The sequence below is a fragment of the Colletotrichum chrysophilum genome, assembly GCF_026319265.1.
Source record: "Colletotrichum chrysophilum strain AFK26 chromosome Unknown scaffold_52, whole genome shotgun sequence".
In the NCBI taxonomy this organism is placed as follows: Eukaryota; Fungi; Ascomycota; class Sordariomycetes; order Glomerellales; family Glomerellaceae; genus Colletotrichum; species Colletotrichum chrysophilum.
The window spans coordinates 39,299-65,971 of record NW_026517339.1 but is presented as its reverse complement, the minus strand read 5'-3'; the positions used below and the strand labels follow the sequence as shown (position 1 = coordinate 65,971).

Sequence of the window (26,673 nt, the reverse complement as noted above, 5' to 3'; positions counted from 1 at the left end):
TCGACCTTTTTTTTTGTTCGAATGCAAAGATCGGACCGACTTTCTACCGTATTTCTGTCGGCTTGTCTGTTCTATATGGATGCCTATTGCGCCAAGTCGTGATGAGCCCACAGGGACGTGGACACTGCCAATCTTCTTGGGAGCAACCCGCGTAATCCATGTGTTCAGTTTGTTTTGGTGTATCTGCCTAAACCTGGGCCATGTTTACCTTGCACATTTGTAGCATTGGCGCAGTATTTCACTTTCTAGGTCACACTCGTACAACTCCCATGATGCAAGCTTCAATATAGTAAGCATAGAAAATCATGTGTATTCGGATGTGGTCCAGCAAAGCCACAAACGACAGTCCCAGGGAATCATTACTACAGGTAGCGCCCCTCGAGGTGGTAATAAGGATAAAAAAGAAATTAGAGCCTCCCTGTTTTGCTTCCCAAAAAAAGTAGTGTTGCTTCCCGTTTTCGCCATTCAAACCATTTGCCCAATCTGGAGAGGATACAGTTCTCTAACACCATCGAAACAAGCGCCATTCACCCCGCGCATACGCGCCACCGCGCGCGTTACCACCCTCTTACCCCTCAGTTTTTCACTGCAATCACAATCGCCATGACGATGAGGATGACGACCAGCGCAAGCAGCGCCATCAGCTTGACGTTCTTCCACCACATCTTCCTCTTGAGGCCGCGGCTGCGCACGCGGAACTCGCGCGCGCTGCCGCCGAGGCGGTCCGTCTTGTCGACCAACAAGTCGATGCGCTCGCCGCGCTCGAGCAGGCCCTCGATGTTGCGGGTCATGATGCCCCTGACATCGTCGATCTCGCGCTGGACGTTGGAGATGGCGTCGTCCTTGCCGCCCGAGGTGGTACCGTAGTCGACCATGAACTTCTTGAGCTGGCCGTTGTAGCTGGCGGCGCCGTAGTTGGGCAGCTCGGCATAGTCGGTGGAGTCGGCGGGGAACTGCTCGAGGAAGCGGCGGCGGATCTCGAAGAGGAAGCCGAAGGGGATGCGGCGGCCGAGGGAGGCGTCGGCGATGACGAGGAAGGTGAGACCGCCGGCGGAGGGGTGGTCCGGGTGGTCGGAGGGGGCCTCGGCGATGTAGTGGATGTGGTGGGAGCCGTGGGTGTAGGTCAGCTTTTGGGGGCTGCTGTGCTCGATCTTGGGGAGGATGAGGGAGGCGAGGGAGGAGGTCTGCGAGGAGGCCGACGTCGTGCATTCGGAGAGGATCGTGTTGTTGTGCGCTATGCACGAGCTGGATTTGATTGTTGTCAGCTTGAATGCTTGGTGGTAGCTGTGTCGCAGGAATTGCGGTTGTCGGCGACTCACTAGAGCAAAGGGGTGATGGGCGTAGACGAGGAAGCCATGGCGATTGATACGGGGCGACCCGGAGAATCCTTGGACGTTATCTTGAGGGTATTCTTCGAGCTTTGTAGTGCCGCGAAAAGGGTCCAGGCAGCTGTATTCGATGCGACGAGGTGGGATGCGTACGTAGGTGGTGGACAGGAAGCGAGAGTCGGGCGTCGGGGAACGGGACGGTGATGGGCGCTTGTCGCAGAACGGCAGCGACGACGAGGGAATGGAATGCGTGATGACGACGGTCAATCGGAGGCGGATGCGCTAGACCGAAGTGGGGCGCTCCATAACCTTTAACCCAGGGCGAATCAGGGCGCTGGTTGATAAGGCAGAGCGGCAGGGGGCGCATTGGTTATCGCTCCCAAAATTTCCATCACCACTTCGTACGCGGGTTCCATTCAGTCAGAGCTTTCTGGCGTGGAGGCGAAGGTGGGCTGTCTGCCGTCTCCGATTTTGCCTCTCTGCACCAACAACATCAACAAACCGCGGCATGTTCTTTGCATGTCGCCGGCCATGCTTCTTTGGGTAGAAGATAAGCCACCATGAGAGCGATTTTGCGAAGCGCGACTCTCTCCGCGGCGAGGAGTCGTGTTGCGCCCAGCCATGGCTTCGCAACGTCTTGCCCGGCCGCATTCAAGGTAAGAAAGACAACGCACCCTATCATACTCCTTCATATTCTCCAGGCTGACTTGCGAGAAGCAATCGCTTCCGAATCTAAGATCTGCCCGGCAACATAATAAATACCAGGCCAACAGGAGCAAGAACTATGAAACTTTCAGGAACATGATCCTCTCCCAGTTCAACGTTGTCTTGAGGAACATGGGCCCCTACTCGGATACGAACCCCGAGTACCGCGACTTTGGCATCAAAAGCGAGAACGGGCTCAACAACGAAGTTCAGCTATTCCGCGAGACGATTCAGAAGTCAATACACATGGCGAACAAGGGCTCGACGTTGCGAAAGGAGAACCCTCTGTTCTGGACGCTGCGGAATGCATTCGTCAGATCAGACGTCAAGGGACTTACATCAGAGCTGAAGTACTCGTTTCAGAGCTTCATGATGCGTCAAAAGTTGACCAAGGTGACACCGAGACAGAAGAAGCTGGCCGACATGCGCTTCCCCATGGAGTGGTTCCCCGCCACGCGCGCGATGCAGCGCACCATCCACCTCCACGTTGGACCGACAAACTCCGGGAAGACATACCGGGCATTGAAGGCGCTGGAGAACGCAAAGTCGGGAATCTACGGCGGGCCTTTGCGTCTGCTGGCCCATGAGATCTACATGCGGTTCCAGAACAAGGGGAAGCCATGCGCCATGGTTACGGGAGAGGAACAGCGCATTCCGGAGGACGAGGACAACTACTTTATTAGCTGCACCGTCGAGATGACGCCGCTGAACCGGATGGTCGACGTGGCGGTCATTGACGAAATCCAGATGATTGGCGACATGGATCGAGGCTGGGCATGGACGCAAGCTTTACTCGGCGTCATGGCTAAGGAGGTCCACCTCTGCGGTGAAGAGCGTGTTGTCGACCTGATCAAGTCGATCTGCGCCAGCATCGGCGACGAATGTATCGTCCACAGGTACCAGAGGTTGAGTCCACTCGAGACAATGAAACAGAGTCTCGACAACGACCTGTCCAAGCTGCAAAAGGGAGATGCTGTCGTAGCATTCACCCGAGTCAACCTGCACGGTCTGAAGAATGCCATTGAAGAGAAGACCGGGCGACGCTGTGCTATTGTCTACGGCTCCCTGCCCCCTGAGACTCGAGCACAGCAAGCCGCCCTGTTCAACGACCCGGACAACGACTACGACTTCCTCGTGGCCAGTGACGCTATCGGCATGGGTCTCAACCTCGAGATCAAGCGAGTCATCTTTGAAACCGCAACCAAGCACGACGGAACACAGTTCCGTGTGTTAAACACGTCTGAAATCAAGCAGATTGGCGGCAGAGCAGGCCGATACAAGACTGCCAGACAAGCCACCACCAGCGACGCCAGCACAGATACGACCGCAGTCGCTCCAGTAGAAGAGAAGAAGATGGGCTACGTGACAACACTAGACCCTGACGACTTGCAGACGATCCGGAAAGCCTTCCAAAACGAGGCCGAACCCCTGGAGACGGCGGTCATCCACCCGCCAGCCTTCGTCATCGAAAGGTTCTCCGAGTACTTCCCGCCCGACACGCCCCTCAGCTTTATCCTCCTCCGCCTGCGCGAGCTGGCCCCCGTCTCGGAGCGCTACTCCGTCCACGTCAACGAGCGGTCCATCGAGATCGCCGACACCATCCAGGAGTTCCCCATGACGGTCCAGGAGCGCATCACCATCCTCAACGCGCCCGTCAACAAGGACAAGGGCCAGAAGGAGATCGTGCGCGCCATCGCCAAGCGCATCGCCACGCGCCGCAACGGCGCGCTCTACGATATCAAGGAGATCCCGCTCGAGCTGCTCGACGCCTCCATCGACGACATTGGCCAGCAAGACGGCAGGAAGTACCTGCGCGCCATCGAGACGCTGCACCAGGCCATCACGCTGTACCTGTGGATCAGCTACCGCTTCCCGAGCATCTTCGTCAGCCAGACGCTGGCGTTCCACATGAAGGACTTCGTCGAGGAGAAGATTGCGCACTACCTGGCGACCAACACCGTCTTCCAGACCGACATGAACCAGCAGCTGCGCGACAACCAGCGCAGGAGGGCGCTGAAGAACCAGTCGGAGAAGGACAGGCTGCGCATGGAGCGCGACGAGCTGGAGGCCATCGAGAAGACCAAGGTCAAGGCGCCCGCTGTGGAGGTTGATTCGTGGGTTGAGCCCACGCCGGAGGAGGAGCCCCTCGTCGGCGACGAGAAGGAGTACGAGCAGCTCGACGAGCAAATTACGAGCGACGAGAACTGGGACAGGGTGGACGAGAAGCTGCACGACGCAGAAACTCACGACCGGAGAGAATCACCATCAGCCGGTTGAGATCCTCCTGTAAATCATACTGTAAAACCATCCATATAAATCACATAGACAGGGAGCGGACGAGTGGCACTCAACGGCGCAAAAAAGGGATGGGGACGTCTTTTGGGTACGATACGCAAGAACTGTAAATCAACGCTGGCCACATGAGGGAACAAGCGCCGCTCTAGAATAGAACATGTTCATGACACCTGCTCGCCTCCTTTCGTGAATGCGTTGCGTCTATCATGTTCGTTTGACGACAGGGGTCCTCCATTAAGCCGGAGGTGAGGTACCCCAAGCTCCAACACCCCGCACTCAAAGCCCAGGCGGCAGCGGTTACCTCACAGACCCCACCATACCTTCCGGCTCTTGGACCTTGGTCCTTGGAGGGGCAAACAGCTCTCCCACCCTTCAACCTACACCTCCAAGCTCGCCTTCACAACCCCTCGAAACCAGCTCTACAACCCATCGCAAACCCCCAGATAACAAACACTACACAGACGAAGAAAAAGCCGCGCAAAATGTCGTCCACAAACCCAGACCCCTCCGCCTCCGCCCCGGCCTTCATCCCTCTCGAAGCCAACCCAGAGCTCATGACGACGCTCCTGCACAAGCTGGGCCTGTCCCCCGCGCTCGCGATCCACGACGTCTTCTCCCTCACGGACGCCGACATGCTCTCCTTCATCCCGCGGCCCGCCCTCGCCGTGCTGCTCGTCTTCCCCGTCAGCGCCGCCTACGAGAGCCACCGCCTGGCCGAGGACGCGCTGCTCGAGGAGTACCAGGGCAAAGGGCCGCAGGAGCCGGTGCTCTGGTTCCGCCAGACGATCCGCAACGCGTGCGGGCTGATGGGGCTGTTGCATGCGGTCAGCAACGGGCCTGCGCGGGAGTATATCCGTAAGTTCTTCTCAACATCTGCTGCACGAGTTGAAAGAAACAGTTGTGCTGATTAATGCTTGTGTGGGAAACAGAAAAGCCTTCCGATTTGAACACGCTGCTCGAGAACGCTGAGCCCCTCGACCCCGTCGCCCGCGCACAGCTCCTCGAGAAAACGCCCGCGCTGGCCACGGCGCACCGTGAGGCGGCTTCGCAGGGCGCGACGGAGGCCCCGCAGGCGGCGGACGAAATCGATCTGCACTACGTCTGCTTTGTGCGCGGCAACGACGGCACGCTGTGGGAGCTTGATGGACGGCGCAAGGGACCTCTGGCGAGGGGGCAGTTGGAGGAGGGCGAGGATGTGTTGAGCGAGAAGGCGCTTACTTGGGGACCGTTGAAGTTCTTGGAGAGAGAGGGTGCCGATTTGCGGTTTAGTGCTGTTGCGCTGGCTGGTTCTATGGATTAAGCGGTATCTGGCTTGGAAAACGACGATGGCAGGGTGAGCTAGAGTGGAATGGTAAATCGGATATGGCGTTTAGGAATCGAGTTGACCAGGTCATGGCACGCAGTCTCACGCAAAAAGGCACACTCAGGTTGAATAGCATTGTTCGTTGTATTGGTACTAGGGAAAGACTATTCGAATCATAGGTATTTCCTCCTCATCCCATGCATTCTTGGGCCTCGGTGGGTGTCATCTACTCCTTCGGGGACTCGCAAGGTGGCGTTGGTGCGTGGTGGAGATCGGTTTTCTCTGGACACTTATCTTGACACTTGTCGACTGTCTTCTGGCCTTCGTCTTCTTGGCCCTGTCTCGGTACGTCGTCTCTTTGCTTCTCAGTCGGTACAACAGGGCCCAACTTCGAGAAATCAGAGGACGGCTTCCCGCGTTTCGAGCTCCGTTTCTGCACTCGCTGCGAATTTCGGGGCATTTTGCCACTTGTCGGCTTGTGTTCCTTCTGATCCTTGCGCGTATTGCGGTCTGGACGGACGTTTCCAGCTGCGGCAGAGTCCGACTCCGACTTGGACCCAGAAGCTGACAATGCCGTTAGATGTCAATCTCATCAACGGAGCTGTGGTGACTTACATCTCTGCAGGAGACCCTTGAACATTCGCGCCACCTTCTTCTGGGTTTCAAACTCCTCTCTGCCGATGGCTTTGAAAGTAGTGACTGCATCACCAGACGTCTCCTTCGCTCTGCCTTTGGCAGTCGTAAATACATCACCAGACTTCTCCCTCAGATCACCAGACTTCTCCTTCAGACCGTCAGACATCTCCTTCATACCGTCGCCGCCAAAAGTGCCGGGCATGGACTTGAACTCCGTAGAGGACTTCCTGTGGTGGTCGAAGAAGCCCTTCTGTGCGTCTTCAGCTTGTCTGTACTGTTCTTCAGACAGTTCATTGCCACAAATAGTCATCTCAGGGGCAGTGTGTGGCTCAGTGCTTTGGGGAGCTGAATCCATCAACGTATCGACAGCATGCTGTCTACCGCCAGCCCGGGAGGAAGGCTCCTCGGACGGCTTTCCGTCGAAGTTGTTGTCGTTGGAAGTCTCCACAGCGGCAGCAGGCTTGCTCAAAGTTAACTCGATGAATTGATCTTGGTCTTCCGTGGGAGTGGGCACTGGCTCGGTGTAACCAAAAGGGTTTTGACTGCTGTTGGCCTGGGTGGGAGGTCTGCTAGCAGCTGGCGTTGGCTTCTTCTTGCTGTCGACAAGGGGAGCACCGTCATGCTCGGTAAAGAAGGGGACCTAGCCCTGCTGTTTGTCTGGATGCTGCTTGTCGGGACCCTGGGGAGTCTGACCGGATGCTTGGGGGTTAGACATTGGTGTTAAAGGAATGTTGCGTGCGTGGTTCAAGAAGCGATGGGATTCAGAGGAGGCTCCAAAAAACGAGAAAAGAAATGTTGAAGTCGTTGTAGGAGTATTAGAGAAAATGTGTTGAATGTTGATGCAATTTGGGCAATGAATGCGCACAAGTCGAGGATGGAGGTCAGTTTTGTCGTCGAGAGGAATGGAATCCAACAGAGGCACACCGATACTTGGGGTTGCTTTCCGAAGGAGTACCTTCCTTCCACAAATGGAACCTTCACCTATTGCCTCTTTCCAATCCGTTTGGTGGTTGGGAGGCAGCCAGCCCCCGTGGGCTTGCCTTATTGATCCAAGCATCGCTCCTTCCCAGCAGCACTGTGCCCACGCAGAGGAAGCTGCATCCTCGATGCTTTACTTTTAACATGTCACTCCTTTCTGTTCGCAAGCATCTCCCGCGAGGAGTCTTGTCGGATTCTGCAGTCGACCTGAGGCCCACCTGCCCTGCCTACCTTACCTACACTGTACACACAATCAACTCGCCTTCAAGCATCACTCTGCTCCCACCCAGGAGCCGTCGACCAACTTCGGCTCCATGAAACGCAACAGCCCTAGAACCAACACATGCATCGGACTGCGCCACAGGAGACATCCGAATTTCAGGGAGAGACATTCACTTTTCTGCAGCAATCTGCAGGGGTACGCTCGTGGGTGCTCGTGGCTGCTCAGTTGCTCCGACTGTCCAGGCACGTGGCACGGCACATGGGAGGAAGCTGCCCCGACAACAAGCAAGCTGACGGCCGTCTCGATGGATTCCGGGGAAGCTCATAGCCATCTGGGACTACCTTCACGAATGGCGTCCTCAAAGACAGCTCATGTCCTTTTGACAGTGGCCGCCACCGAAGGACTGCCCAGACTCAGGCTCAATGATATTGAGCTTAGGGCTGAGCGGCCACACGACAGTCGTTCATGAGGCGGCGCCACGACACCTGCCTGCAACAGAGACTCGAACGCCCGCATGCTTTGGGACCAGACTGTCTTTGCGGGTGCTTCCTGACAGTATTCCTTGCATTCTTCAACCCCTCAAAGGCTCAAACCCTAACAGAGCTTGTCGGGCCGTTTGGTCGCGGAGTGAGCACTGGCTGGTTCGTCACGTCTCTGAAGCTTGTTTCCCCATAGACTCCGCAAACCAAGGACGACCTGCAAGACGAAGGACCCCTTCGCAACATCCCAAATCCCAAGCGGAGGGCGGCCACTACCTGCAGTTTGACAAGTCCGCTCGGACGCTGCAGTGTTCAACGTTTGGACGCCGGGGACACAGAGCACCGAGCACCGTCCGAGCGGCACCGGGGGAAGCGCTTGAATCTAAAGAGCCATGGCGGTCTTCACCGTTCAAGGAATGGCGGAAGAGACGGCGCGTGGTAGCGCCCTTCGTCTGCCCATTTTCTGGCCTTTCATCGTTGGACCCAGGGTCTGGATGATTCTCTTCCAAGTCATCCTGGCCTGGCCAGTCTCGGTCATCGAGACAGAAGGAAGCAGGAGGGGTTGGCAGGAAAAGCAACGTTGCTGCCCCGCGCCCCGGGAGGAGGTTGTTTGTCGTGCGGCCGGATCACTCGCATAATGAGGCCATGGCTGGAGGTAAGCCAAGATCCGAGCCGGGAGGTCCGAGAAGAACGGTCAGGGGGTGGAAAAGCGGAGGCATTCAGAATTCGGATAAAGCCTGACGACGGTGTTCCACGTGGTGGCTGATCGCCGCTAACAGGCCTACCAGGCTAGCCGGATCGTTGCGTGCAACGCTGAATGCTTACCTGCTTCCGGCAAAATCCAGTTGAAAGCAAAGGCCGAGACGAAACTGCCCCCTGAGGCGAGGCGTTTGCCGTTGAGCGATTTGGAAGCTGGCGGGGAGAGGCCGCCCTGCTCCGTGCTGCAACGGACACCTACAGCTGGCAAGCAGGCTGACGGGGGAGGCCGAGGAAAACTTCGTTCGTTTGTGCGCCCAAGAAACCTGCGGATGCGGGATGGACTCCGATGAGAAGTGATGAGACGCTTTGGCGCGGAGTAGACGTTTCTCAGTGGATGCTGCTGCAGGCCCGACCTGCATTCGGCCGAAAGATGACGGAGGTTCTTGTCGCGTCATGTCGGTGGCTGGCGGTCCATCCTCGACCCTTCGAGACAACAATTCCTTCAGATAACGAGAGCCAAACCAAGCTGGTACGTCTGTGAAGATGATATGATTCGTGGGCGAGTATGTTTGTCGCAAGAGAAGAAAAGCAGAAAAAGGAACAACACTGAGAAGTTACGAACGAAGTGACTAAGCATCTGCTGTGGTCGTCCGAACTTCATGCATCCAACTCCGCCGAATTCCTAGGAGTCCGTCAACAGAACATCGGTTTAATCTCCTGTCGAGTTGCACCAGCTCCATCGTGCTGAGTCAATGCTGCAAAACATGGTACCGCTCCGGAGCTACGAGGCTATTCTCGGCCACCTCGTCTCTCCGTCGACTCAGCTGGGACCAACGGGTGGCACACCGCGACCAACCGACAAGCGCTGCGGTTGTGCACGCACGCTGATGGCCATGGACCGTGGACCGCGACTTGGCTCTGCTAGCGCCGGCCTCTCGATAAAATTACAGACGGTGGTGACCTGAACAATTCAGCATCCGTCAATGAGATTGACTCGCATCCTCGTCCAAGATGCAATATTTCCGGTCTAGTTTCACACGGAAGCAATGGACGGAGCCATTGACGACAATCAATGCTCGACGCGTCTTCAATTGACTCTGAACGTCATTCAGCTTGGCCGAAATTGATCGTCCATCATCCACCAGAGCCGCCACATTCGCGGGACAGCAGGGGAGAATCCCTGAATGATCTGCCTCTGTCTGCCTCCAATCACCAGGATCGCAGGTGTCTCGCTCTCGCCCATTTGCAGCGCCTGCATCTGACGCAGGGGTTTCCTTCCCCGGGAAGATAAACAATGGCAGAGATATACTCAAGATGGACACGGCATTGACGGGGCGGCCAGCGCCTTCAGCCCACTAGCGGAGAAATAACTGTCGTCAATATCGTTCGATTTGCGCGTATAATTGGTCCCGACCCAGTACTAACTGCACTGCAATGCCGCTGCACTCCTACCTCGGAGACTCAAAGAGGGGCTCAACAACCCATTGTTACAGCAAAAAGATGGCGGATAGCATCAGCTCAAGCCCTCGACTGTGTTTCCCGTTACTTTGGTCACTTTCAGAAGCCGTTTCGTCGCAGGTTCAATGGAACAAAGCCATACGCTACCGACCGGTGCTGCTTCAGAACTCAACAGGGCCTTCTTTGACTTTGTCCCTGGGACACACTAGATCGCTAGTCGCGAGTCCGGTCAGCTGGCGCTGCCAATAAAAGAAGCTGGCAAATGGGCTTCTTTCCAACCCTGTTCGATTGCTTTTTCTCCGAGAGTTGCGCTAAATTACGATTGCTACCCCTGACCTGGCCGTCCATGTTTTCTTTTACTGGCCGCAATGGCTGTCATCGTGGAGACACACGTACGCAGTTCATCTCTTGGGAACAGAGACCTCCTTGCCTGTTTGCTTTTCCCACGGCTTTTCGATCGCTCAGAAATTTTCCATCTGGACGACAACAAACACTGTGCCGCCTCGGCCCAGGCTGCTCCGGAGGCTGCCTCTCGACATCCACAATCTCGGTTTCTGTCTTGGTTCATTGTTTGTCAATGACGAGGGGATACGCTGTCCTGATCAGGACCCCAGCACCAGGGTTGCGGAACTCTATCGACATCCGTCTCAGACCTGAAGCTGACCTGAGTGATGCAAAGGCAGAGCCAGCTTGAAGCCTCACACATGCTAACGAAAGCTAAGGCAGCGAAACTGCTGGAAAAGCTGTTTCGTTCTGCTTACACCTTTGTTGTCACTTTCGCACGGGCCGCGGGCCATCCCATCCGTCCCATTCATGCCCCATCCCATCCGACTCTGCCCTCCGTTTGCTGACCTGTTTTCGAAACTTCGGGGCCTCAATTTCGTCCGAGCAGCAAGTCATGTCACTGCTGCGCCAGCTTGTTTTCTCCAGGTTTTGCCGACCCTTCACGAATTGTGGACGACCAGGTGCCCGGCTCATCATACAAACACGTAAACGAGGACTTGACAGGGAGACGGCCTGCGTGTTGTACTCGTTTGACTTGGCCGTGGATTTGGACACGGTCGACGGGCCGCATCCATTACCATGTCTCTCTTCCGTTTGGGCAAATACGCACAAGTCAACCGCCAATGGGAAACTGAACTTGGCATCCGGACAGAGGAACTAGGCAAAGTTGCCTGGATATCGGGTCACAGCAGGGCAAGCGCAGGAAAGCTGGGTAGTAGCTGGCGTCGCAAATGCTTGGCCCAGCTCCGCGTGCTTCGTACCTTGCCTTACTAGAAATCCTCTTATCCCGTCTGATCCCTTGGTGGAGGCTACGCCAGTGGCTCTCGATGAAGGAGGGTGTGCTACCCCATGCAACATGAAGCAGCCACGCTCAGGTACATGGATTCTTGTATCGCGTCTTGCCTTGAATGCACGAAGCCTTCAACCCGGTCTAACAGTCACTCTAGCGTGGGCTCTATCTTGCTCATTCGCTCCGCTCCATCATGTATGCACTTCATCAGCCTTAGCACCCTTACACGACTCATCCCGTCGCATGGTCCCTCCTTTTCTTTTTCCATCGCCCGCCTAGAACTGACGCTATTCCTGCCCGTCCACGCAACCTTTAGACTCCCCGACCCCCCTCCTCTCAACTCCCATTCTCTTCCTCTACACCTTCTCTTCCGACAGCTTTTGCCTCCGTCACTGTTGCCGTGGTCACAGTAGCCTTGTATCTTCGAGTCCTGGGCCGTGACACTCTCAAAACTCTCCTCCAACACTGCAATTCGTCGTATCGTCGTATCTTCGACAGCCATAGCATTACGCAATAAACAGACGGCGTGTCTGCCCAAGACAACCGCCGCATGGCGGGCGAGAAGCTGCGACCATGGGCCTCTTGAAGTTCTTCTCGTCCAAAAGATCATCGGAAAAGTCAGCAAACAACATTAAAGCGCAAGCCTACGATGCTACCACGGCCTCTCTACCCCCACTTCTTGGTAGGATTCCATCCCACCTTGAGTCGCTTTGCGAATACGACTAACACCTTCAGGAACCTACCCTGTCGCCGGAAATGGCCCAACCAACGTCTTTGAGGACCTGCAACGGTCTCACCACAAGATGAGCGAAACCAATCTTTCTCTTATAGCCGGATCCGAAGCATCGGCACCCGCTCCGCCCGTTCCACGATTCCGCGATGCCAGCGTTGAACGTCCAAGTTCCGCCCCGAACGGTGCCGGACCGAGTTCATCGTCGCCATCGAGTCGCAGAGGAAGAGATTCTTCGAAGGGCCCACCGCTGTCGTTCAGGAAACCGCGTCTCGGTTCTGTGACGTCGACGGGGTCCCCGGCACCGCGACGTGGAAGCCAATCGCCGGCGATCCCCTTCGAAGGCGAGCCTTTCCGTCCACCAACAGCCCCATTCGCACACAACCGCCATTTCTCGATACAGAGCAATAGCTCCATGGCCCGAGGTTTCATCGACATCTTGGACGCCCAATCTGAGATCAAACCTTCCGGATTCCAGAATCGGGTTAAGGCGGCCGGCGTTCGGGATTATGGAGAGGATGTTGCTGACAGGAACATTGGTGAAAATGGAGTCGACTTGGCGTCTGCGAAGGTCCAGGCATTCTATGCCACCAACGGTGGTAGCCCTCATGATCGGCAAGATGGCGCGCCCGCACCGTCTGTCTCAATGGCACAGTTTGGAGACAAAGACCAACCGTTCAAGCCTCCCCGACGCCACGACTCACTCGATATGGGCGGCCGAACGAAGTCTCTGACTTCAGCGAGCGTCGGCCAAATCCCATTCCGAACCACCATTTTCAATCCCGATCGATCGCAGAGGCACGAGACAATCATGGAAGACGTACCCGAATCGGCCCGCAGCCGACGAAGACAATCTCTTGGATCCTACTCCCTTGGATCCTTCATCCCGACTACCCCATCGAACGGGCCGCTTGACGTCCACAAAATAGCCGATTCATCCGTCTCGCCTAGCACCAGGAGACAGAAACGGCGATCAACGACCGGTGGCGAGGCACCACTCAACGAATTGGGTATCTTCAGCACACGACCGACCGAATCGCCATCGTCGCCAAAGACATCGCAGAAGGCGGTTTACGTGGTCAAGCACAACTACTCGCTGCCGGTCCAGCAGCGACCAAAGACCTCCGGCCATGCGCAGCCCGAGACTTATCAAGCGGTGAGGCCGCCATCCCGCGGAGGGTCAGTAGCCAATTCCACTTTCTCCTCCCCAACCCAGAAAACGCCCTCAAAACGACATACTCTGTCACTGTCCGCGACAGGTGTGCCGTCCTTCCGCAACGGCGAGTTGTCGTCACGGAATGTGATTCCCGACGATGACAACGACGCAAGAGGGCGGGTCGGCCGGGTTGAGGTTGAGAGCTTTGTTGATTTTGGGGATGGATCCTCACCGGCGCCTTCACCTCGTTAGTTTGACCGTCGATTTCTACCATTGTGTTAATTGCAAGGATACATTTGCTGACTTGAATCTGTCACAGATGTGATGAGAAATGGCCCCTCGTGGCGTGAGAGCCAAGACGAGAGGTTGAAAAGCAACGTGCCGCCAAGGAAGAACAACAAGCTCGATGAGATTTGCGAGCATGTGCCGATCCGGACCAGTAGCCTACGCCACTGGTCAATATCCTCCGCGACGCCGACCATGTCCAGCACTAGCTCATTTCCGCGACCGCAGTCTAGACATACGGCCACGACGTCTGTCGATCTTGCAACCATGTCCTCATTCATGAACGACAGCTGCAGCTCATTGCACAGTGGGACTGCTGACCACACCTCGTTCTGCACTGCGCTTGAGAGCGCGCTGCCGTCGCCAGTGGACGCGGCCACACCAGGCGCAGGTTTCAACATTGACGACTACCTCTCGTCAGACGACGACGTTGACGCGGATTCTTTCATTACAACGCGTCATCGCGACTCAGGCCTTGGTGCGACTCAAGAGGAGGAGCTCCTGTTCAGCGACAGCGGGTACGGAGAAGCAGGTCTGCAGCTACCAGGCCTGTTCGACAGCCTGTCTGCTGTTCCGGAGCCCAATTATGTATCACCTTCGCGTCCCAGCATGCGGCAGTCCCACAGCTTCGGCAGCCCAGTGCGCTTCCAAAGGAGACTGTCTCTGGACCCGAGGGTTGAGGCACCCATCTTCTCACTTGATGAAGAGGATGACGGGCCTGGTGATTACGATATCCTGCCTGCTCGAGCAGACCTAGCTCTCGGCAGGCGGGGCACCAGGAGGATCTCAGCTATCGGGACGGTGTACCAGAGTATCGAAGAGGAGAGAGAAGAGAAGGTCGATGTGAGGACGGCGATTCGACTAAGAAAGGAGGCCAAGGCTAAGCAAAGAGCCATGGCGAGGCTCAGCAGGGTGCAGCGGAGAAAGGCTGTGGATGATGACGCGGATCATGCTGATGTGGAGTGAGGGGTTGTCAACCAGGAGGGGTTAGTACTCATTTACATGGTCTTCACCTCGTGTTCTTTTTGTGGTCTCGGTTCAAGGGGCTGGACATGGGCTTGGAAAACATTCCTTTAGGAGTTTCGAGTGTGAGTTATACCCAGGGAGTATCGACGGACGGGACGACTTAGCGATTTGGATTTGGGACTTGGGATATAGAGAGACAGCCGGCGCAAGCTTGGATGTCTGGGAACCGTAACGAGATCATGTATGACATGCTAGAATAGAGATTATGATACCTTTCCCCCTGAACCACACTCTCCGGTATGCACCATGGGTTTGAAATGAGTGAGATGCCGAAAATGCAGGTTTGACACTTCGTATAAGAGTAGAAATTTGTGTCCAGACCTGAGTTAACATTTCACATGAAGTTTTGTTATGCGGCCGGGCAGTAGTCACGGACTATAATCGACAGTGACGCTCACAACGATAGATAGCGACAATGATGAGAAACAGGGGAGGCGACGACTAGAGAGATAACAATAGTAAAAACTAAACTGTAGGAGAGAAGAAAACAAAGTATTTCAATAACACGGCCAAACCGGCATGTTAGCTCTCTAGTACCTACTGATAGTCCTTCGCCCGGTCAGCTCAAGTATCCGCACGAGTAGCAAAACGCTTCACCTCCATTCCCGCTCGTTACTGCCTTCTTGGGCCCAAGTGTATCGCATTTCCGTACAGTGGCTACATTCCTGTTCAGAGGAGAGAAACTCCGACCTAAGACCAGACCGCGAGGATGAAAGATGAAAGCATTCTGTGTTCTTTTTTTGGTACAGATGTATCAGGAAAGAAACTGTAATATGGCAGCATTATTATACCAACGGATCTCCTGACAATACTGCCGGTCATTGCCCCATTGCCGGTTCTTATTGTAGAAGAGGAGTATTTACCAGTCTGGGTCACTGATGGCGCCACCCGGAAATATATCTCGGTGCCGGTTGCTGATGATACATTTGCTGTAAAGGGGGCGGTGTTTACCATGGCGTAACCCCATGAGATCCGCCTACACTGGCTGATACTTCGGTGTAAAGGCAGACAGACATTATCTTCAAATGAGGGGGTAAGACTGTTATCGGTCTTTTTGGACGCACCGGGCCTTGATGACGGTGGTGAGATGCTGTGAATCAAGCCGACCTGACAGAACTTGGTTTTTTGGCTGAGATGGAGAGAAGATACTCTACAAGACCGAGATATCTGATGAGAACTCTATCATCAAGACTCGACCTGAATCGGAACCAAACGCTATAGACGAACCCCTAACATCGTATGTACGCGCTCGATACTCCGGTGGGATCCAGAGTATGGGCTTGGAATCCTTCTGTATCCAGGCGCCTTTGAATGCTTCAGACAACATGAGACCTTCGGAACTCGTTATCTGAGGAGTTTGTGGCGTCGATGTCTCCACGCCTGTAATTGAGAGGGATTCTATGTTAATGTTGCCAATATCAGTGGTGAGCTGCGACCCTGATTGCGAAAACCTCAAATGTTCAACCACCTTAGGTACGATGAACGTCATTTTGCAGTCGCCCGTAGCTGGATCCCAGAGCTTGATAGTTTTGTCAAATGAGCTTGAGGCCAGTGTAATTCCGTCGTTCGAAAAAGCAGTCGATGTGATATCCTGCGCGTGGGCCTCGAAACAATGCAATTCTTGCTCCGTGACTGCATCATAGATGCAAATCCATTGTGCGCCTATTCTTCCTGCGAGATAATAGTCATTTCCAAATATTGTCAGCGATGGTTCCCAGGGTAAATGAAGACTGAGTGTCTGTGTTTTAAGGCACTGGTCGGTGGTGAAATCCCAAACACTAATACCAGCACTTGATAGCGATGCGACTTTTTTCCCGTCATAGGAAAAGGCCACCGAGACGATATTATTCCTGAACAATTTGGGTTCTTTGCGGGGTTGGTTTGTAGCTGTGCCATCTACCGCGGGCGGTGTTAGTTCGCATAATTGTGAGCTACTAGAGAAAGAGACAAAAAGAATCCTTTCTTACCTTTGGTCGCATTGCGAGAGCCCGAATGAAGGCAGCCAGGATATGTGCTAGACCCTCCCTCTACAGGTTGGTATCTTTGAACCCCCGAGATGTCCCAGACCCTAATCATTGGATCTCTCAAGGAACCCGAAACAAGTTGTGTACCATCAATTGAAAAGGCTAGCGCCGAGGAGGTATCGATAGACAGTTCCCGCAAGACTTTGCCTGTCTCTGCATCTCGTATCTCGACCGCCGAATTCTTGAGAGCACTGCATGCAACAAAGCGTCCATCTCGTGAATAGGCCACTGCGGATTCAAAGGCTGTTTGGAACTCGGGTGCATCGATGTCCTCCCAAATGGACTGACATGTCGTGGTATCCCATGATCTCAGTCGACAGCACCTGTCGCAGCTTACAAGGCGGGTGCCATCGAACGATAAGGCTATCTGGTATCTTTCATGATCATGCTCCTCAGGGCATAAAGGATGAAATGTCTTCGAGTGTGTTCCGGTTTTCGTATCAAACGACACAATACGACCTCTCTTGTAGTACCGAGCAAAGAAGGTGCCGTCGCTCGAGAAGGCGACTCCATTTTTCGGGAACGGCTCTGATTCTTGGAACTGCCGCGTGTAATGACCTGTGGCTATATCCCAGATTTCAAAATTTTCCTGTGACCCCAACATGATCTGTTGATCACCGCTGCAAAACGCCGCGCGGACAAAATGCGTAAACCCATCGTTGGGCGGCCGATTGCCATGGAACGTGTTGAGAAGTCGGCCTGTTGCCTCATCCCAAAGCCTCACAATACCATCTAATGAGGCTGACGCGAGCTTATCTCGTTTAAGAGAGAATACGACTGTATAAGGACGCTCCCCATGGATTTGGAGTGTTCGTAAACATTGGCCAGTTGTTATGTCCCAGACTTTGACTGTATTGTCGCTCGAGGCCGACGCCAACGTCGCTCCATTAGGTGAAAAGGCTAGACTACTAACTGGGCGATCGTGACCCTCAAGTGTCTGCAAACATGGACCCCATTGGTCGTCCACCATTGGACATTTTATTATCCAGTGTGGGATTTCAAATCGAAAGTGCTGCCTAATGATACTTTGCATTGGGCTGAAAACGAGTGCCGAGGAATATACCTGAAGGGGGCAAGTTTCGATCGCGACACGGCAATATCGAGCAAATCGTAAAGCATCTTTAATAAAAGACTTTCTCTCGGATGTCTCTTCCGATTTCTAGGGCGTTTAGCACTCGACGAAAGAAATTATCCCATTAGGATGGAGAATACCTGAATGGCCCGAGTGAGTTTGATCAGGCTTGCTATTGCGCGGGAAACACTTTGCATTAGACCCATGGCTTCCATCCAATGAAGGAAGTGTTGTTTCAAGAAACTGTGGATTTGGCGGTATTGTTCTTTTCCAGTGTGTCCTTCGTCGTCAACATGCTCGGCCCAGTAAACACATGCGTATTTGGCCGGTTCTAGGGGGTCAGGCACTGGAGTGCTAATGTCGTCAAGAGATGCTCCGGGTTCTTTCAGATTGAATATGTTTTGGCGACAGGTTTGAGACATCACTTCTAGTGATCTCGACAAAAGAAGGTTATGCTCGTGATGAATACCAGAGGGCATGGTTTCGGCCAGAGCATGTCGAAACAAGAAGTCTTTTGCTGACTGGTGAACAAAATAGACGATATTGTCCTTGACAGTCAGAAGGGAGCCACACTCACCAATGATCTCCTCTAGGATCTGCGTCTTGTTGCAGAATTCTTCCAATGCCGCAAGACACATCAACTCGAGTAACGTGACAGGCCGACAGACAATCGAAATAACTGCCAGTATTCTTCTGCAAAGATCCTGATCATTCGATTCCCAAGTCCGTTCTAACATTCTTCTATACAGAGCATCTAGCTCCTGAGGGAATTCTTCCACTTTCACCCGTGCGTGCCGTTCAGAGACACCGGGTTTTCCAAGTTGGTCGGTCACTAAAGCAACCCAAAGGAATGTATCGTTTGCTTTCGAGCTCAAGCGGCTGTGAACATACTTTCGTGTGTCGATGTTGTATTTCTTTCGTGATGCCAGCTGTTCCACCTTATGGGCAATGTATAGGTTGACAGCTGCCGAGATTGACCCCTCGTTTAGCTCTAGCTTGATACACACTTGGTCCGAAACATCTGCAACAGCCTCTTCGATCCTTAGCCAATTGCGGCTGGAAGCGACGACTTTGACATTTAATGAAGACAGACGAACGATAAAATCGAGCAGCTGATCGAGGCCTGTTGTGCACTCATCTAGAGCGTCGACAATAAGGACGAAGTCGTTGAGGCCGCCATCCTGCGCTATGTTCGTGAATGTTTTGTCCAAAACATCCCAGCCATTAGCATCTTCAAACAGTCGCTTTCCCGCATGCTCATGCTCTTCGCGTATGAATCTAGAAAGAGCAGGTCTCTTTCTGAGTAATAGATACAGAAGACTACGCAGCACGGCAGTCGCGTTATTAAGACGCGAATCGGTCGCTTCGCAGAAGAAGTAGATCGCCTCCCATCCTGGCATGCGTGCAGGTAGTTCGTCGATGATGCCGCAAATAAGCATCGTTTTGCCTTTACCAGGGTCGCCTCTTTATCCAGAGAAGCGAGCTCCGTGTATCGGTCATCCATCGGACAAAGGCCTCGTGATCGAGAATCTAGTAGTATGAGTCGCGTAGGAGCCCGCCCTTTCTGCGCTCGATACGTCTTTTGTCGTCGCGTGGATCAGTGACGCGCAAATCGGTGAGGAGTTTGGAATCGCTTTGGTTCTGCGCATCTACATTCACAAATGACGTCAGTGGTGGGCAAGGACTCAGTCTGCGGTTGCTTACTGTAATTGATGGTATTTGCGTTGAACTGATTCCCAGAGCCAGAGTTATTGTTCTGAGTTCCGTGTGTGTTGCTGTATTGGCTGCCTGAGCCAGAATTCCTGGAATTGGTAGCCATAGCGAAGGTGCGTCAAAAGCGGCGGTTATCTTGCTCGACGAGCGCCACCTGCTTCAGGCAGGGAGCTGTCTTTCAGCCAGGCAGACCGAATCGAGAGACAAAGCTTCCAGATCTGATCTGGGGTAGGCAGGCTGCGAATCAGTATATATAGGTAAGCCTTGACCCGCTTGTCCGCTGATTCGCAATTTCTGTACTGAGCACTCGCGTCGCTGTTACTGGCCATGAAGATCATGCATGTCAGCAAAGGCACACGATACAGGGACGTCATTGGGCGAGTTCTCTTGGAACGGCGGGGATGTTCTGCATGACCTGGCACGCTTGAACAGTTGAGGGGTACCTCGCAGCCTGGTGTGTGTTTCTTGGCCTGATGCATGGTCAAGTTGCCAGACTCAAATGCTGGTCACAATATGCTTCGCTGCAAAGAATTGGAAGGGGGATTTCATGGTACATATATAAATGATCACAATTATCCGCGTGCTCACTTTTAGCCTCCTGGGCGAATAAGTAGTGATGATAGGTTAATAATAATAATATGGACGACAAAGACGACGAGGACGACGAGGACGACGAGGACGACGAGGACGACGAATGCAACACCGACAATGAAGACGAATACGAACACACAGATGATAAAAATAAATTAAAAACGAAATAATAACTCAGATACCTTATAGACAGTAGTTCATCCACTTGGCTTAAGGTGTGTGCCTGGATAGCAGAACTCAGCGTAGATATATCATTTTCACGCTAGAGGGGGCGATCATTCGTGGCTTCAGGCTTGGAGGACGATGGATTTTCGTGACACTATGTTGACCGCAAAGATACATGGTGGGTCAGAGACATGAGCTGCCCTCCGGATCACTCCAACTCAGCCACACTATTCGCCGGCAGCTCGTGCCTCACAAAATGAGGTGTTTGAGTGCGCTGAGTCTGTTGTTGACCATGTTTCTGGCCCTGAGCCGCGGTATTTGCGGGTGGCTGCGCTGGAGGTTGGCTTGCATTGGACTGTTTTCCTGATATTCCGGCGCGAGTCTGTTCCCTTCGACGTAGTATGAGCCAGATGACCACGCACAGCAATGCGAGGGCGATGACTGATATACCGCTCACTACTCCTCCTATGATAGCTCCATTGTTGTTGTGAGGCGCTGATTCGGGTTTGGAAGGCTCAGATGGTACAGGAGCGGAAGAGGCACTGGCCGTGACCCTGACGATGTCGGTAGGGTCATCTACCAAGAACACCTGGTTTGTATAGCTGGAGCCGACCCCATAGTCAGTCCTGTAACATCCCCTACGTGTGAGGAAACCACCTGAGGCGGTTTTTTTGATCCAATCGACACATAAAGGCAGCCATCCGTTTTTTGAATTCGTGCTCCAAAGGAATTGTCAGTCTGAGTTTATTGGCAAGGGCTCAGTCCTCGTACCAACAATGTTCGGCACTGCCCAGCATGGATGTGCTGCGACATATCGATGCCGTGCTGTTGTAGCATAATGTGATAGCTAAGGAACAATGCATCCATGGACCCGATGTATGACAGCTGGTACTGCTATCACATGTATACGGCACAGGCGAACCTACGAAATTTGAGGTTAGCTTCGTTGGAGCAAGTAGGGTTCCCGTGCAGAGAGACGTGCAAACCTTTGAAAGAAGGGTCAGATATGAATCCGCAGGTATCTACAGACCGTTTTGCTAATGGGACATTCTTTAGATGAACTGCTGGACCTGTAGTGGGAATAGGTATCCGACGGAGACGCTAGCCTGCATAGTCCTCTTCGGCCACCGTACGTCGGGCAGGGAGACTATTATCCGCGGCCAACATGTCGTATGTTGAGAGCTCTTGGTGTGAATGAGGCATGCCATTCTTCAGAATGGGGCGCAGGTACGTCTTTTATTGAACGGGCTGGGTGCCAAGCCGAAAGCTGCTGCTTGTCTTGGACAGGTGGGGAAGTCACTACTTTATTGTGTTCATCTCCCTCAGAACTGTCGTACACATACTCGGCGTAAGTCGTGACACTCGAGTGTTCCCGAAGGACAGACTTCTGACGAAGCGCCCTGAGGCATATTGCAAGGCTGTCGAGAGGGGGATGTCTCACTAATTACGCTTCAGGTCACTTCATCTGTCACACATCAAGAGCTACTACATGCTACTTCCTCTTTGGGAAGCGACGTAAGATAATCTTGGATATTCTAATCCTATTAGGGAACTACTCATGGACGGCTTGGGCACTCAATATTGGGGAATTTAGCTCCTCACACCACTATCGACCCAACTCAACCGTGTTGTTCCCATTATGACCACCGGCTAAGTAAGGTCCCGGACTATACTGCGGAACAGGAGACATTGAGTTAGGTCTCTGCTGAACCTGCTGTTGGCTCAGCCTCTTGTCATGGCTTCCAGGGCTCACCTGAGAGGTTTCGTAGGGCTGGATGAATGGTTGGCTCGTCTCGGGATGATCTGATATAGGTGATGGATCGTCTTTGTGGGCTGCCTTCCTCCGGCGTAGCACCAGCCACACGATCACACATACTGCCAGCGCGATCACTGCTACGCCACCAATCGCGCCGCCGACTATCGCTCCGATGTTTGTGCTTGATTGATCTGAGGCTGAGGATGTTGTTGCTGGTGTAGATGTCGAGGTAGTGGCAGTGGAAGAGGAGGAATCGGAGCCCGTTGACGAGCTGCTAGTCGTTGAAGGTCTGACAATATCGCTTGGGTCATTAACCAAGAAGACCTGTCTCGCGAACGTGCCGTTGATTGCCCAGTAGTCCTTGTAACATCCCTTTCTCGTTAGGTATTTTTCCGACGTGGTCTTTTTCACGTAGTCCACACAAGATGGCAGCCAGCCACTTGTAGTGTCGGTGCTAGCGACGGTACAGTTAGCTTACGATATATAACAATACACATGGGGCTCATGAGATTGGGATCAACATACCAGCAACGAGTACTTTCCCCTATGGATGTGCCCCTGCACGCCCACCCGTCGAGACACTCTGTGATGAGCGCGTCGTTTTCCGTTCCGCAGCCGAGATATGCCCCATAGGACGTACAGATAGTAGTGCCTGCACAAGCATATGCGCGTGCCTCAGCTAATGTAGGTATGCAAGGTTAGTTTCGTGCGGGATATGATGTAGTCAGGCGAGAAGCTCACAATTAAAGGGGTCAGATACGAAACCACATGTATCTGCAGCGCGTACAGCTAAAGCAGCATTTCTGAACCGTAATATTGGAGCAGGTGTCGGTGCAGGTGCTACAGGTACGCCAAGGAGCGCATCCTGTTCGGAGGAAGGCGTTCGTTGTGGAAGGGAGTTCTCGTGACCTAAATTGCTCATGGCCAGAGCTTTGTAAAACATTCCCGTGACTATGACCACGGCCCATGGAAGACGCATTGTCGGAGGCTAGGTGCTCATGGATATCGAAAACATCTCCGGGAGACTCAGAAAGGAAGTTAGTTCAGGCCTTAATGCTATGAATATATGGAAAGGCTCATCTCTAAATACTGTTGCCTGATGCCAAGTTAGGGGGTACTGCTGCTCTGGTATTTCAAGCGGCGAGAAAGGCTGGGCCGTTATCTTCGTATTTTCAAGAGACAGGGAAAGCCACCGTAAGCGTAGTTTTGTGTAACGCTCTGCATGAATTTCGTAATTTGTTATGTTGCTGATAAGTCAAAGCAGGCTGGCTCAGGAATGCCATTCGTCGTAAGCCTCATCTCGTCCCAGCCTGCAGAAGGGATGCAAGAACCCGGTCTGGTGGCTGCTTGGCGAGGAGGGATGTCAGCCGTTTCTGACGGGACGGCTTTTCAGCTGAAGCCATCATCATGGAGATCTCAAAAATGACTGGCCGAGTCTGGGATTCATGCACGCAGCCTTGTGCTGAGTACGAAGGGCGAATGGCTCACCGCGTGATGTGTCTTAGTTGCCTGCAGCTGCCCACCTACTGTGCATGCCGCATATGCAGGCTACACATCAATTACTCCCTTCGAAACCGACCGCGAGAATCGGAGACCCCCTTCGCCCACACAGGCGAGAATGCCGATCAAGAGCTTGCTTGGTATTGTTGCTCAAATTGTCCAAGATCTCAAAACATCAAATGGTCGTCCCCAGCTGATAGCCCGCTCCCACTCCCGCCACCGAGGAACGTGCTCCAGTCCAGCTCCGTGAGCTGCTCATCGCACCATCCGAACAGATCCATCCCTCCGTCCGTGGTCGCCGAAGGTGTCCGAATCGTGGACCCCGCGTTGGACCCGCCCTCGACTTCCGCGGTGACTGCTTCATACAGCGCTGCCACAATATCTGGAGCCCTGTCTGAGGCACGCATCCAAGGGCGCATCTCGGCGAAGAGCTCCAGGGCCTTGGTCAGACTTGCGCACCATGTTTGCAAGGCGACAGAGGCTACGGTATCTGGAGAGCCTGCGACTGCTGGAGGCGGATGATTTGGTGTTGTAATTGAGGTTATCGGGACCGAGGTCGATGCGCCCGATGTCCGTCTTTGGGCGTTTTGGTGTTGGTGTTTGCGGGCTGCCGTTGCTCGGTGGGTTTCGATCGCGATGGATAATAAGGGGACCATGCATGCTTGGAAGAGATACCACGCAGAGTTCCACACGTGGACGCGGTTGGGTGTCCAGTAGAGCGTGATGGCGTCAATTGCTTCTGAGGCGACGGCGCGGCACGATTCGACGAGGGAGAGCTCCTCTTGGGAGACGTTTGAGGCGATGTCGCTGGTTGTGGAAGTGCTGCCCCGTTTGAGGCTGTGGTCGTGGGCGAGGTATAGTAGGAAGCAGCGGGAGAGGATTAGCCGGACGTTGAGGTATCTGTTCCGCATGAACTCCCGGGCGACAGTCAACCTCGGCGAGGAGTTGGCCGGGTTCTTGAGTGCTTCGGGGAGAGAGGCGTGCCAGTCGCGGAGCTCGCGGTCGAAGGACAGCGCCTCGTGGGCGGAGAGCCGCGCGGGCTGGGCGAAGCGATGCTGGATTCGGTCGCAGATGTGGCAGAAGTGGCAACTAGCTCTCAGGGACGCTGCGACATGGTCGTCTGGAGTGAGGGGGGTTGGTAGAAGCGTGTCCATGGTGCTGCTATCCCATCTGCCGCAAGTCGGCCGGCCGAGAGTCATGCTGGCCCAGGTATCGAGGCAGAAGAGACTCCACCATGTCCGTCGCCGGGTCTCGGTGCGGATACTGTGGTGTTCGGCGGTGTGCTCGGCGGCATGGCGGTGACTGCGGACAGGCTCGCGATGTAAGCCAAGGGCAATGGCCACGCGATGAGCAGCACCGAGAACTGCGTATGCCATGTTGGGTGAGTTGCGGTAGTGAAGGTAGTAGCCGCCGAGAAGACACAAAGCCTGAAGACTCTCCATGTTCCCTGACCCCAGAGAGTCGAGACCGAGATGGGCGCGTGCTTGCTTATAATATTGTACGTGTAGTGTGTCACTCCCTGAGGCGACGGAGCCGAGGGTGAAGACCATATTGAGAAGAGCTAGCCAGGAGTCATCGTGGCGGTTGCCTGCGGCGTAGGTGTTGCGAAAGTCGTCTTCATTCAGGATGGGTGTTATGGGGTGGATGTGCTCAAAGTAGAACTCGATGCAGCGTTGCTCGCGGAGCGGATTCATTCCTTGACTGGCTGCGTTGAGGATAGAGAGAGGGGGCAGGCTTTGTTGATAATGCGGCAACGATGAGGACTCTGTCCATGACTTTGCGCGCTGGGCGGTGTGTTCTTTGGCGACTGGGCAGAGACGGAAGATGGCTCTGAGCACGGCACTCATGGAGGTGACACCTAGATATGAGCGGCGATGCTGGTCTGTTGCCAAGGATATTGCATTGATGTCGTCACTTGCACGGATGGTTGCTGTGGGCTGATGAGCGGCAGCGGATTCATCCCACCGCCTGTCGTTGGCGGGCTCGCCGTTCTCAGAGATCTGAGTCGAGTCATTCGGGTCATTATCGTCGTCGTCCTCATCGACGGCGGAGATATCAGTCGGTGAAGGATCTTGAGTCGTGGGTGGTAGGTTGTAGAGCGAGTCGCGAGGGATGAGGGCGACAAGCTGTGAGCGAGTCTTTCCGACAAGGTCTTCTACCGGGGTGTCGGGGAATAGTTCATTGAGAATGCGAGACTGGGCCTGGAGTTGTTCAGATGCCCTTTCAAGTGTACTATGATGAGATTAGCATGAAATACATGAGCCGAGGTTGAGTAAGATGAGAGTAACGAATGGGACTTACCTCCGGCTAACGGCATGCCGTTTACTGCGTTGCCTGTACTCGCAAGTATCTGCAACTTTGTAGTACTCGCAACTAGCACACGGACGACCGCCGTCGCATTTGACTTTGCGCCTCGTGCATTCCTGGCATGACCTATTCACTTTCCGGGACGGCGTTGCGGAGCCTACCGCCGAGGCTGGCGGGCTTCGGCTGTCGAAGGAGTGAAACATTGCCGAGATCACCGCCGTTGCGGCGGTTGCGATCGGCACTTATACGGCCCCTCGGCAAGCAGCTGGAACGACACCAATTGGGCCGGGGCACATTTGGGGTATGCGGAGGCTGATGCTATTACGGTGGGAGAGGTGGAAAGGATGGCCGCGCGCTCTGCAAATGAGGTGGATGGAAGAGGAAATGTGGGCTGAAGAATGGAAGGGTGAGGTGACTTTTGGGAGGAGACTTGGGTGGGAAATTCGAGGGAGCTGACGCGGGGGAAAGTGGAGAACTGAACATGGGGAAAGTGTGGAGTTGGAGAACCTGGATTTGCTGCTCACTTGGAAGAGTCAGGGGTCGGGGGAGCGGCCGGGTCTAGACCGGGATGGGCCGGGGTGAAACCGGGGGAGCACGGTGCTGATGCCGGCCTGTCATTCTCTCTCCTTAGCCATCTTAAAACGACGGCAAACACATGGACATCGTCTGCTACGAAAACTAAAGAAAAGAAAGAGGAGGGAAAAAAAAACAAGCAGCTTTGCACTACTTATTGTACCTTTCTAAGCGGACTAGTGGTGTTGAAAACTTGTGGTACGATTCTTTAAGATTTGTGCACGCTTGCTTCTATGTATAAGTTGTTCCTTTTTTTCTGTGTTGCCCCTGCTATCCCTCCCATTGCTGCGCGGTTCTTTTCATCTCCATCACCCCTGCCCAGCTGTTATCGCTACATAAACACGCTCCCCAAAAGCGTTTGCTCAGGACATCTGGAC

General features: G+C 54.0%; 6 protein-coding genes across 6 annotated transcripts; 3 read left to right on the top strand and 3 right to left on the bottom strand.

The window, feature by feature from the left end:
• Positions 1 to 575: 575 nt before the first annotated feature.
• On the bottom strand, positions 576 to 1,357 carry COL26b_006799 (uncharacterized protein; the record flags this gene model as incomplete). The annotated part of the gene is made up of 2 exons (XM_053179610.1): positions 576 to 1,245; positions 1,320 to 1,357. 2 exons carry the CDS (start codon positions 1,355 to 1,357, stop codon positions 576 to 578), a joined length of 708 nt encoding a protein of 235 aa, XP_053036399.1.
• A 772-nt stretch (positions 1,358 to 2,129) lies between these two features.
• Positions 2,130 to 4,310, top strand: COL26b_006798 (uncharacterized protein; the record flags this gene model as incomplete). The annotated part of the gene is made up of 1 exon (XM_053179609.1): positions 2,130 to 4,310. One exon carries the CDS (start codon positions 2,130 to 2,132, stop codon positions 4,308 to 4,310), a length of 2,181 nt encoding a protein of 726 aa, XP_053036398.1.
• Positions 4,311 to 4,810: 500 nt separating this feature from the next.
• Positions 4,811 to 5,628, top strand: COL26b_006797 (uncharacterized protein; the record flags this gene model as incomplete). Its single annotated transcript, XM_053179608.1, has 2 exons — positions 4,811 to 5,183; positions 5,258 to 5,628. 2 exons carry the CDS (start codon positions 4,811 to 4,813, stop codon positions 5,626 to 5,628), a joined length of 744 nt encoding a protein of 247 aa, XP_053036397.1.
• Positions 5,629 to 5,857: 229 nt separating this feature from the next.
• COL26b_006796 (uncharacterized protein) lies at positions 5,858 to 6,577 on the bottom strand (the record flags this gene model as incomplete). Its single annotated transcript, XM_053179607.1, has 2 exons — positions 5,858 to 6,195; positions 6,247 to 6,577. The coding sequence occupies 2 exons, from the start codon at positions 6,575 to 6,577 to the stop codon at positions 5,858 to 5,860; spliced, it is 669 nt and encodes a 222-aa protein (XP_053036396.1).
• A 5,966-nt stretch (positions 6,578 to 12,543) lies between these two features.
• COL26b_006795 (uncharacterized protein) lies at positions 12,544 to 14,535 on the top strand (the record flags this gene model as incomplete). The annotated part of the gene is made up of 2 exons (XM_053179606.1): positions 12,544 to 13,531; positions 13,604 to 14,535. 2 exons carry the CDS (start codon positions 12,544 to 12,546, stop codon positions 14,533 to 14,535), a joined length of 1,920 nt encoding a protein of 639 aa, XP_053036395.1.
• Positions 14,536 to 23,583: 9,048 nt separating this feature from the next.
• On the bottom strand, positions 23,584 to 25,733 carry COL26b_006794 (uncharacterized protein; the record flags this gene model as incomplete). The annotated part of the gene is made up of 2 exons (XM_053179605.1): positions 23,584 to 25,571; positions 25,718 to 25,733. 2 exons carry the CDS (start codon positions 25,731 to 25,733, stop codon positions 23,584 to 23,586), a joined length of 2,004 nt encoding a protein of 667 aa, XP_053036394.1.
• Between the last annotated feature and the right edge of the window lie 940 nt (positions 25,734 to 26,673).